At 32.5% G+C, this 12502-nt stretch overlaps 1 protein-coding gene and 1 pseudogene across 1 annotated transcript; one reads left to right on the forward strand and one right to left on the reverse strand.

Moving 5' to 3' along the window:
- Positions 1-2295: 2295 nt before the first annotated feature.
- Positions 2296-3361, forward strand: LOC18042075 (tryptophan synthase alpha chain). Its single transcript, XM_006431750.2, has 2 exons — positions 2296-2885; positions 3024-3361. The coding sequence occupies exons 1-2, from the start codon at positions 2306-2308 to the stop codon at positions 3359-3361; spliced, it is 918 nt and encodes a 305-aa protein (XP_006431813.2). The 5' UTR covers positions 2296-2305.
- A 1665-nt stretch (positions 3362-5026) lies between these two features.
- LOC18042076 lies at positions 5027-9721 on the reverse strand (annotated as a pseudogene).
- Between the last annotated feature and the right edge of the window lie 2781 nt (positions 9722-12502).

Genomic DNA, 12502 nt, shown 5'->3' on the forward strand with positions numbered 1-12502 from the left:
TTGGAAAATTCAAGGGGTAGATTGACCAGTCAAAACTTTGTTTATCAGATTTACTACGTACACGACAAACACCAACCACGTAACTTTTTCAGATAAAGTTAAACTGGGAGTTTGAATATGCGTTCTTTCACTTAGAAAATTAAGTGGTAGAGCGAGCTGTTCCTTTTTGAAAACTTGTGAGTTAAAATAATGTGACCCAAGAGGTAATACAAAAATTAACTTTAAACTTATGTTATTATAGACTAATATAAAAAAGTAATCTAAAAAATATTATAGAAAAAATACATAATATAGATAAATTTTGTAAGTTATTTTCAATGTTATATAAGTTGTGTTGTATTATGAATATCTGTTAATCAAATTTTATTAATAATTTTGAAAATAATTTTGTTTAATATTAAAAATAATTTAAAAAAATTTATAATATTTTATATATTAGATTTTTTGATATTATATTTGTATTTTATTATAGAAGTTTATTTAAAGTCAAGTTTTGTGTTGTTATAATCCAAAGGTATAATTGTCAAAAAGGAATTTGTGTGATCATTTATGAAATGAAAGAGGTTTATATGACCATTTATCTTTCGGGGTGTAGGTGATCGATTCTCTAAATCTAATGATCACTAATTTAAATTAAGATAATTAAAAAGCTTTGGTCTGTATTAATATTTAGTGTCTAAATAATCGGTTAATAGTGTTGAATTAATAGGCAACAACTTAACAATGTACGAATGTTAAGAGAGCATACAAGAGACAAAGTAGTCTAGAGATATTTAAGTTTGTAGAAAAGCCCTCCCCTTATAAGCTTCCAATTATAACTACGTAAGGTAAATGATTCATAAATATAAAGAAAATGGACCATCAAATGAGAGTTAAAAGTTCTCCTTAATTGTGAACTCTCTAGTTAATCGGATCATCAAATGAGTGCAAGTCTGATTAATGATTTGACAATAAGTCTCCCCTCACTATTCTTTATTTGTTGTTCGGATGAGGATCTCAATTTTGCAAATTCATCTGGACAAAATAAACCATCCAAATCAGTTGTGAAACCAGGATATGGTTCGACGAGGGCCTTGATGCAGAATTCGTAAACTTGAGTAGGCTAGAACTGAACATCAATATAATTGATGGGACCAATAAAATGAGGACAAAAATGGGCAAATTATAAACTTGGTAGGCTGCAAAATAAAACTTTTAAAAGTGAGGGGTTAAAAAAATAAGCGTAAAATTTATTTTTAATTCTATTATTAACTGATAATATATTTGCTCCGATGACAGCTGAGATGAGTGAGGATTAATTGGTCAGGTGTGGATATTTCCACCCCACTATTTTTATAAACCCACCCTACCTTCATAAAATAATTACAATAAGTTCACATTACTTTATAGAATTATAAATTAATAATAAGTTTGAATAATTAATTAATTAAATCATTCTTATAATATTTTTTTTTCTTATTTTGTCTTTTAACAATCTTTAACAATTTAAGGTTGCTTTAAGATAAGTTTAATTTAACTAATTTACCCTTATAATATAAAATAAAAAAACTACCCTAAGAAATATATTATTGTGACTAATTGTTTAGGCATTTAGTTTTATATTTTATATAAAATTTAATAATTTTCAACACTCCATATGTCCTAATTACATCTCGTTAGTTTAGTAGAGTATTAATAATAATACTAAAAAAGTACTACTTAGACATCATTAAAATATAATTTTTTGTATATAAATTTATTAAAGTTAAAGTAAATTTTTAGATATTTTTTACTACTTTTACCTTATGAGGTTAGAATAATTATATTAATTTATGTTAAAACAACCTTATTGATCAAATATAATAAAAAAATAGTCTCATAAAAAATTAATTAATTAATATGGATTTAATTGGTTAAATTTTTAAATTTCTTCTTAATTTGAATTTTTTAAAAATAATGTGCAGTTGTAATAATTTTTTTAAAATTGGGGTGGGTTAATAAAATTTATGGGGTGGAAATATCACCACCCTAATTGGCCCTATCAAGAAAGTATGGTTTAGATATATATTGTTTATAATTCTAATTTATATCAACCCACAATCAGATCTATAAGGTAAAAGTCAATATGAGTAGAAAACCGTCATAGTAATAAAAAGTCTCATTTTCAGAATCCCTCAAAATTGGTTGAAGCCTGTATAAAATAAACAAATAAATAACAAATTTTATGCTGAAGTCATTCTCTTGAGGTGAATTCTATGCTATTAATACCAAGTGATATCTGGGAAGTAGTAGATAACTTCTTTACATACAATCTAATAATAATATTATGGCTGCTCTGAAAGTAACCACTAGCTTCGTCTATCTGAGTAACTCACATACCCATTCGCGCAAATCCACTCTTTCACGGAAAAGATTCACTCCCATGGCCGCAACTCTTACCACCACCACCGTTGGTCTCGCTGAAACATTCACCAGATTGAAAAAACAAGGCAAAGTGGCCCTTATTCCATGCATATTAGCCGGTGATCCCGACCTTTCAACCACCGCAAAAGCATTGAAATTGCTTGATTCCTGTGGATCAGACATCATTGAACTAGGTATCCCGTTTTGTGACCCTTTAGGAGATGGTCCAGTCATCCAGGCTGCGTCGGCCCGATCGCTCGCAAGAGGGACCAATTTCAATGCAATTCTTTCAATGTTGAAGGATGTGGTTCCTCAAATTTCTTGTCCAATCAGTTTATTCACATACTACAACCCAATCCATAAGCGTGGAGTTGAGAATTTCATGTCCACAATTAGAGACGTTGGCATACATGGGCTCATGGTTCCAGATATCCCTCTGGAGGAGACGGAATCTTTACGGAAGGAAGCCATCAAGAAAAAGATTGAGATGGTACTATTTACAGGTGCGTAATGATCTTTAACAGAAAAATATAATAGAGTGCTGACATCAGCAAACGTAATTATAAAAAAAAATCCTATTTTACGGTTATTTATATCAGCATAGTGTTAAGTTTCAATTTTTTAAACATTTTTCTTCACAGGTCCCACCACTCCAAAAGATCGAATGAAAGCCATTGCTGAAGCATCACAAGGATTCGTCTATCTTGTAAGCTCGGTTGGCGTTACTGGAGCCCGTACATCTGTTAGTGACCGAGTTCAAACTCTTATAAACGAAATTAAAGAGTCAACAACCAAAGCTGTGGCAGTTGGTTTTGGCATATCGAAACCTGAGCATGTGCAACAAGTAGCAGGATGGGGAGCTGATGGTGTTATTATTGGGAGTGCTGCCGTTAAGATCTTGGGCGAAGCAAAATCTCCTCAAGAAGGATTGAGGGAGCTAGAAAAATTCATAAAGTCTTTAAGATTTGCTTTGCCATGATGCAAACTTTTCAAGTCCTGTATTTGAACTGAACTTAATAAAGATCAGTGTCTTTTTTTTTTCCTTTTTTCTAAAAAATCATGTGGTTTTTACAAGTATTAAATGGATAATAAATTTGAAAAAAAAATTCTTTGGTTTGTATAAATATTTAAATTAGACAAGAAAAAGTTATTTTTTTAGTTTTTTATATTAATTTGAAATGAGATACAATCACACCACCCACATATATAAAATCTATTGAACGTATCCAACTAATTACGACAAAAAATCCATGTGAAATTAATGTATTTTAGAAAATGTAATGTGTGTGTTTGGCAAGTTGGAAAATACTAGAAAATAGCAGAGAAAATTTAGATCAATATTCTGGAATCAAAAGCTCAACTTTGAATTAACAACTTGCAAAGAAAATGATTACAAGCTAGCTTATACCGTAGCTCAATTGAATCTAACAAACAGAAAATAGAGAGTATTAGTAGATTCTTCTATAGACGCTAAAATACAATTCGTTACAAATACGGCTTATGTGAACAACTAACAACGCTAGCTCAGCAGCTAGGAGTAGTTCAGCTAGTTGACTACTCAGCAGACTTATGGTGCACCTCTTGCTCTATAGCACATATGCTAACAATGTACAAGCATGTACACATTCAAGCAATGTCATTGGATGGTCGACCGACAACTCAGACAATAAATTCTCCAGGAACAATGAAATGATGTGAGCAAAAGTTTAAAAAAAAGAATAGGAAGAAGAAAAAGAAGAGTAGTCTTGAGGTTAGGCAGGGCGACATTTCTTTAATTGAACCCATCAACTCTGTACAATATATGTAAAAAATTTAGGGAATAAATCTCTTAGGTTGAGAAGCGTAAAATTATTCTGAAAAATATTATAGAAGTTTATGGAGCTAACTTCTTGTCAAAATTAGCTCAAGAGTTTAGGATTGTCTCAAGCATATATTATCAGTCCAGTAACTATTCTCAGCAATGAGGCATATTCTCATTACACATACTGGTCTTTTTGCTTAGTTCTTGAAAGATGGAAAGATAATATAAGTCCACTCGTAAATGAGAAGATCTCTGATACGATAAAGAAACTCATAGGCATAATTTGTACTAAAAGACCTAACTTAACAAAAAAAAAGAATTCCCCCAATTTTATATTATTAGTTTAATCAGAGGTGGTACTATGAAGAGACAAGCATGGGCCGTGGCTGCTGTAAAAAAGGCTAAAAAAAATTAATATCCAATATATCAAGTTAAATAATAAGATATTTTAAAAAATCCTTCGCGTAATTTACTTGTAGTTACCAAAATACCAACATATATACGTCTATACAGTGAAGCATAGCCAGAACATTATAAGCTCGGTAAAGTAGCTCACATCTGATTCAAACACTACTGATGACTTAGCACAATTATTTAGGCCAGCTCAGTAATAATGTTAAGTTGTTAAACACTCACTAAGTCCATAACAGGATTAGTTTAGCTAGATACTGATTGTATAAACACTCCAAATGCAATCATTTTCAACTGTTGAAATATTAATAAAATTCATGTCTACAGTTTCTCTTCATAACTTTCTTTTCTTTTATTTTCCCGCTGGGCAAACGTCCTTTATTGCTATTTCAAACAAAACTAAAGAAAAAATGACTTAGACAACCATGAAAACTAGTTATTATTGCTGATGAAGTTAACCAAATGGTCTAGCGGGGCAGCCCTTGCAGGATCAAAGTAAGCGAGCTCTTGTTTTGCTTCAACTAGCAGCTCCTTGGCATACTTCTTGGACCCATCGATACCCACCAACTTTGGATATCGTGTTAGGAAATTGATGGGTGAAGTAGACACGCAAGTAAAATAAAATTGAAAGAAAATAAAGAACAAACACAAAAGAGGACACCAGGAAATTACGTGGTTCGACTTTTAGCCTACGCCCACAGGCGAACACAGAAGAAAAATATTTTACTAGTGAAAAGGAGTTACAAGTATTGTGATATTTTGTCTCACTGCCAAAATCCCCAATACACTCAAACTCTCAAACACTAAAACAAGAGCTTTTATTATTTAAGCTCTTCAAAACTCTCTACTATGTAGGAATTGCTTCTCACAAAATTTGAATGCAAAAACCAAAATGGGGGGCTTCCTTTATATAGCCAAAGTTGGCTATGATTTTAATATTTTCTTTTTTTCTTCTTGTGGCATTTTCGAAGCCGTGTTCTATCCTTTTTTTTTCTTTCTTTCAATTATGGAGGGCACCATTTTTTTTTCAATATGGTTGGTGCCGCCCTTAGCAAATGTCAAAAAATGGATGTGAAGTTCTTGCTCTTCTAGAAAGAGTGGCCCACCTCATTTGACATATGGTGCCTTATCTCGCAGCATATCCGTGCCAGGTTTTTCCCTCGTCTGTGGCGATCCAGTCACATCTACAATATCATTCCACAATTGGTATGCCATCCTTACACATTTTCCATAATTCCTCATTCTCCTTATCTCTGCGTCATTTCCTGCTCCTATTATGATTCCACTAGATATGCTTGCCTCTATCAATTTCCCAGATTTGTGTCTATGAATAAAGTCCAATTCACTCAAACTTACTTGTTTGCCTTTGGTTTTGATGTCCATGATCTGCCCCGCAGCAAGTCCTGCTGACCCAACTGCTGAACTCATTTCAACAATGGCTTGAAGAAGGCAGTCGGGCGAAATGTTTTCGGCCTTCATCATGGCAATTTGCTCAATGGCAAGGCAGTGCAGAGCTTGACAAGCAAGAATTGTGGTTACCTCACCGAAAACCTTGTGGTTCGAAGGGTTGCCTCGTTGAAGATCATTATTGTCAAGGCAAGGCATGTCATCTTGAATCATAGACAGTGTGGAGAGCATCTCTATAGCACAAGCCAGGGGCATCACCACTGACTCACTTCCTCCGACCAGCTCACATAAAGCAATGCATAAAGTTGACGTTAAATGTTTACCACCTGGTATCAGATAGTATTGTTAAAGTATGAACTACAAATCTAAATCTCTCAGCTGAGTAAGATAAGTCGGTTGAAGACTCAATAATACTATGACATGTCAGTTGAAGTCCTGAAGAAGGTTGTATGACAAGCATCTGATATCAGCTGTGTGTGCTAGTAAAAGATGTGACTGACCATGTGACTCACTTAAACAGAACTACAGCTTAAAGTTTCCATTTTATCACTTAAGGCAAATGAGATGAAGACACGTGGTCAGGGGGCTGATTCAAAGTCTATTAAAGGTTGTTACAACCGCAAGAAGTAGCTGGGTTTTGTTACTGAGCACAGGGGATGTGTGTTGGTGAATGATAGATCTTTCTAGATCAATCTTTACTTGTATATATAGCCTAATACTTTGGGATGCCAGAACGTGTGTTACGTTTAATCTTCTCTGTAAACTTGTCCTCTGAAAACTCTCATTCAGTAAAGTTTGGGTTCACCTTTTCACAGTGTGTGTAGGCTTCCATAGTCGAACCACTATAAATTTCCTTTGTGTTATCTTTCTGGTCTTTGGTTTATTCATTGATTTATTTCGTTTATCTTGATCGTTTAAGCATTACGTTAGATCGTTGGTTGGTTATCTTGTCATTTTAGATACAAGAACTTAGTTGAGTAGATCTTGGTGAGCCATTTCCAGTATTGCATTGGTTCTTGGTTCAAAAAATTAGTATCAGAGCCTTTCTTTGAAATTCTTGATCTAAAATGGCTGCTCCTATGCTTGAGGTAGAAAAATTTACAGGCGAAAATGACTTTCATCTATGAAGGCTCAAGATGAAAGCCTTGTTGGCACATCAAGGCTTGGATGAAGCCCTTACTGAAGCCACATCATCCAAGAAACCAAGAAAGGTGTCAGAGGAGGATCTTCCAGATGTGCTTGATAGGGCTCACAGTGCAATTATCTTGAGTCTTGGAGATGGTGTACTTAGAGAAGTGGGAGGGGAGACAACTGCAGCTGGATTTTGGAAAAAGCTTGAAGACTTGTATACTAAAAAGTCTATGGCTAAGAGGTTAGCCACCAAAAACAAGCTTTATACACTGCAAATGAAAGAAGGGTCATCAATCTCTGATCATATTGATGCTTTAACAAGATCATTTTGGATCTTGAAAACATTAATGTAAAGATCGACGATGAAGACAAAGCCATGATTATGTTGTGCTCTCTGTCAAATTCTTATGAGCACCTGATTGATACTCTTATGTATGAAAGACAGACTCTCTCAATGGTGGATGTTAAAGAGACATCGAGTTCCAAGTCTGCAACCAAGAAAGAAACAAAGTCATAAAGAAGGATTAATAGTTAGGGGGAGGCTAGAAAAGAGAAAAGGTAGTAAGGGAAAGAAGAAAAGATCCAAGTCCAGACCTAAAAATATGAAGTGCTTCCATTGCCACAAGGAAGGCCACTTTAAGAAAGACTATCCACAGAGGAAGAGTAAGAACAAAGAGATAAAAGAGAAGACTGGTGATGCTGCTGTTGCATCAGAAGGACAAGAATCTGATGGTTATGACTCTGCTGGAGTTCTTATATTCTCTGATGGTGTAATAAGAGGAAATTGGGTATTAGAGCCTGGTTGTTCATTCCATATGTGCCCTAATAAAACTTTCTTTAAGAACTATAAAGCCTATAATAGTGGGATAGTTGTAATAGGAAATGATGCTAGTTGTAAGGTAATTGGCAGAGGCATCATTAAACTGAAAATACTTGATGGCATAATAAGAGAGTTAGCAAATGTTAGACATGTCCCTGATCTGAAATGAAATTTGATTTCCCTTAGCATGCTTGACAAAATGTGGGTGTGTAATCAAACTTGAGTCAGGAAATTTAAAGGTGCTGTAAGGGTCTATAGTGTTAGTGGAAGGAAACTTAGACAATGGCCTGTATGTTCTTCAAGGGTCATCAATTACAAGAGATGTTGGAGTTTCAAACCAGAATCTAAACAAAACCATGTTGTGGCACTTCAAATTAGGCCATATGAGTGAGAAGGGATTAAGAGAAGTGTCAAAACAAGGAGTTTTGGGTGGAGACAAAATAGAGTCCTTGGAATTTATGAGGAATGTGTCGTAGGCAAGTCCTCAAGGGTTAAATTTAGTAATAGTGCACATGTTTAAAAAGGAACTCTAGATTATGTTCATGCTAATCTGTGGGGACCTGTACAGACAACATCCTTAGGAGGGGCTAGGTATTTTCTATCTCTTATTGATGACTATTCCATAATGGTTTGGGTGTTTGTGTTAAAGTATGAACTACAAATCTGAATCTCTCAACCGAGTAAGACAAGTCGATTGAAGACTCAGTAATACTATGGCATGTCGGTTGAAATCCTGAAGAAGGCTGTATGACAAGCATTTGATATCAGCTGAGTGTGCTAGTAAAACATGTGATTGAGCACGTGACTCACTTAAACAAAACGACAGCTTAAAGTTGTCGTTTTATCACTTAAGGCAAATGAGATGAAGACACGTGGTTAGGAGGCTGATTCAAAGTCTGTTAAAGGTTGTTACAAGCGTGGGAAGTAGCTGAGTTTTGTTACTGAGCACAGTAGACGTGTGCTGGTGACTGATAGATCTTTCCAGATCAATCTTTACTTGTATATATAGCCTGGTACTTTGGGATGCCAGAACGTGTGTTAAGTGTAATCTTCTCTGTAAACTTATACTCTAAAAACTCTCATTCAGTAAAGCTTGGGTTCACCTTTTCACAGTGGATGTAGGCTTCCATGGCCGAACCACTATAAATTTCCTCTGTGTTATCTTTTTGTTCTTTGGTTTATTCATTGATTTGTTTCATTTATCTTGATCATTTAAGTATTACGTTGGATCATTGATTGGTTATCTTGTCATTTTAGATACAATAACTTAGTTGAGTGGATCTTGGTGAGCCATTTCCAGTATTGCACTGGTTCCTGATTCAACAAGTATCTCATGGCTTCATGACGAACAGCAGGATGCCGCAGTGGAACTACTTCATCTAAAGCGTTGTTGATTTGCTTTGCTTTAATGGACTTGTATTCATCAATTGGGAATAAGTTGGGCAAAGGATCGTTGTATTGTAAATTAATATTAATCAGTTTTTTTGGGTTGCTCCCAAAACGGTATTGATTTTGCAACTTGAGCATTGGGAACAAATGGGATCACGGAGAGGTGTTTGAGGGCATTAATGGAGTTCCTAAAGAGATCTGGTGAGGCCAAGAATATGGTTCTTTTTGGATGGAGTAACGACTGCTTTTTCTTTTTATGTGAATTGTTTATTTCCCGAGGAAGATTGTGAACGGAAACTTCCACAAGCACAAGAATATATAGGCCTGTGAAAATTTGATACGACTCACTAATCCGATACTAATGCTAGGGGCAGACCCATAATCTTTGATTACTCTTGGTTAGATTATAAAATTATTATATATATTTATGTGAATTTCTATACATATAAAAGAGTAAGAAAATACATGCAAATAGTACGACCTAAAGAACCTCTTTTCAAATAAATACATATATTTAATAAGATAAATCATTAGCTCCAAATTAAATGATAAAATACTCTTTAATGTTGGATTTTGAAAGTCTCAATGCAAGAGTAATTTTTAACTATAAAATAATATTTGAATTATTCTAGTAGAAATTAGTTTAGCGGCACACTTGAGAGAAAATTAAAAAAAAAATCTATTTTTATAAAAAAAAAACTATAAAATTGTAAGGGGTCATTGAATACACACTATAAAAGTGATTGTCGAGTCAATCGGTCGGACTGTTAATGAGTTAACTCATTAAAATCTATATTATATGGAGTTTGATTTGAGTTTAAGCATCACAACTCATTTCACCAGCGCAAACCATTGACACTTAATATAAATTTTTAACAAATTTGATATATTAAATTATTAATTTTTAATGAAAATGTAAATTTCCTTTTTTTGATATATATGAAAAAATGACTTTATATTGACTAATCATATATAGTTATCACAGACCCTCAAATCCGTATGTATTTATTGAAAAAAATTTGGAGTCATCATTGACTCATTGTATGATCTTTTAGGAAACAAAACTTTTTTTCTATGATTGTAATTACTGATATTGGTTACTAGAACTAAATTATTGATAATGTTTTACTATATTAATAGATTATGCTAAACATGTAGAATCTTAAGATTTTCTTTCATTCGGTATTATATTTTCAAAAAGGATATTTTGTCAATTGTTCTGTATTTTAAACTAAAAATATATTACAACTATTTCAAATAATTATTTTAAATTTACCAAAAAGAGTGGGTTAAATGTATTATTTCAGTTGACACAATAATAGATTTGTGCTTATATATTTTATCCAAATAATTTAATGGATGGGTTTAAGAATACATAATTTAACATGGCACAAAATCACCGAACACGACCATTGCCAGGCCTGAGTATATATATTTTCTCTCAATTAAACCTATTTGTAGACAAATATAAGTGTGTGTGTATTCTCTCAATTAAACCTATTTCTAGATAAATATATTCATTATGCTTCTAGTAACCAATGTACGATTAATTATGTGTCGGTAATTGCACACAAGATTATTTTATTATTAATCATCAAGGTTCTCCACAGAAATTAATTTTAGTTGTCCTAAAAGACCTGTTGAGTAGTTTTTAAGTAACCTTTTGATTGATTATCAGAATTCGAATCCTGACGTAGACTCGGTTTTGACTTTATCCCCTCGTGCTTTTTTAAAAGAAGTTAATAAAAGTAACTTAATTCTAGCAAATAACTATGCACTCGGAGGCTGAAGTATAGAACCCCATGCCTTAAGAAAACAATGGAGAAAGGGTGATGATTTTTTCACCTAATAATTTTTGTATTCTCACTCAATCTCTACAAAATTACTAGAAGTCGCATTATTTTTAAGAAATTGAAATAAAAAAGAAATTTATGAACCATTCAATTAAATTTTGTCTTCTTTTTTTTACTGGTTTTTGTTATGTCTGACCACTAACCTCTTCTTTTTTTTTTTTTTTTTGAGTTCCAAATAAGCGCCGTAAGATGGCATAATTTAATACACTGCTTACATGCTCAATAGGGAAGTTGGTAGCCTTTGGCGTGAAGCCCAACCAAGCTAATAATGTTAACTGTCTTGTAATTGTCTAAGAACATAGCAGAAAACAGATTCATCCACGATGATGGTTATAACAGTTGGTCCTTCAACATACAAGTTGTCAGTCCTGTTTCTAACAAATCATCCTCCTCTCATGTGTGCTCCAAGTTCACCAAACTGATCACCAGCTTCTATGTTTCAAGAGAGGCAAACTGCATCCAGCTATTGTTTCAGGACTTCTATGTCTGACCACTAACGTTACGTTAGCAAAAGTTTAATTTTTACTAGTTTACCCTTAAAAAATTTATTTAGCTTCAGTATTTTTTTAATTTTACTAAAAAAAATTTAAATGATGAATGGATTATTTTATTGATATAATTATTAATTTTAATAAAATTATTAATTTCTAATTAAACTAACAAAATATTTTTATGAGATGATGCTCATGAGATAATTTATCAGAAGATAAATTATATTATTTACATGTGAAGGTATTGAAACATTAGATTATAAATAATAAAGCTAAATACTTATATATTTGGTATCATGTTTTCGCTTGCTGTCTTTAAACTTTCATTCCGTGTTAAAGGTTTCCGCGGTATGACTTTTTAACAACTTTTGCTACTGCAATGAATGTATAGGTCCAACAAGAAAATATATTATGTATATTAGATAATGATATATAAATAGAATATTTGTTTGATATCTTGCAGCCGAATCAACCATTTCAATTTTTTATATTTTATTTTAAAATAAAAAATATAACAATTTTTCAAATATTTTTGAAAGTATATCAACAAAAAAATTACAACCTTCCAGCTAATATTAACAAATATAAAAAAAAATTAAAAATGAATTTTATATTCTGTCAAATATCATTCTGCTATAAATATAATTTATTTGCATAACTAAAATGCAATATTATTTTAAAACACACAAAATGAACTGTTCTTTAAAATAAATAACTTACATATATATATGATTGGTTATAAAAAATACAATTAATCATGATATTCTAACTAAAAAATTTATAATATATATATATATATATATTACATTATGCTATT

Source organism: Citrus clementina, unplaced genomic scaffold (genome assembly GCF_000493195.1).
Source record: "Citrus clementina cultivar Clemenules unplaced genomic scaffold, Citrus_clementina_v1.0 scaffold_5, whole genome shotgun sequence".
NCBI classification, from domain to species: domain Eukaryota; kingdom Viridiplantae; phylum Streptophyta; class Magnoliopsida; order Sapindales; family Rutaceae; genus Citrus; species Citrus x clementina.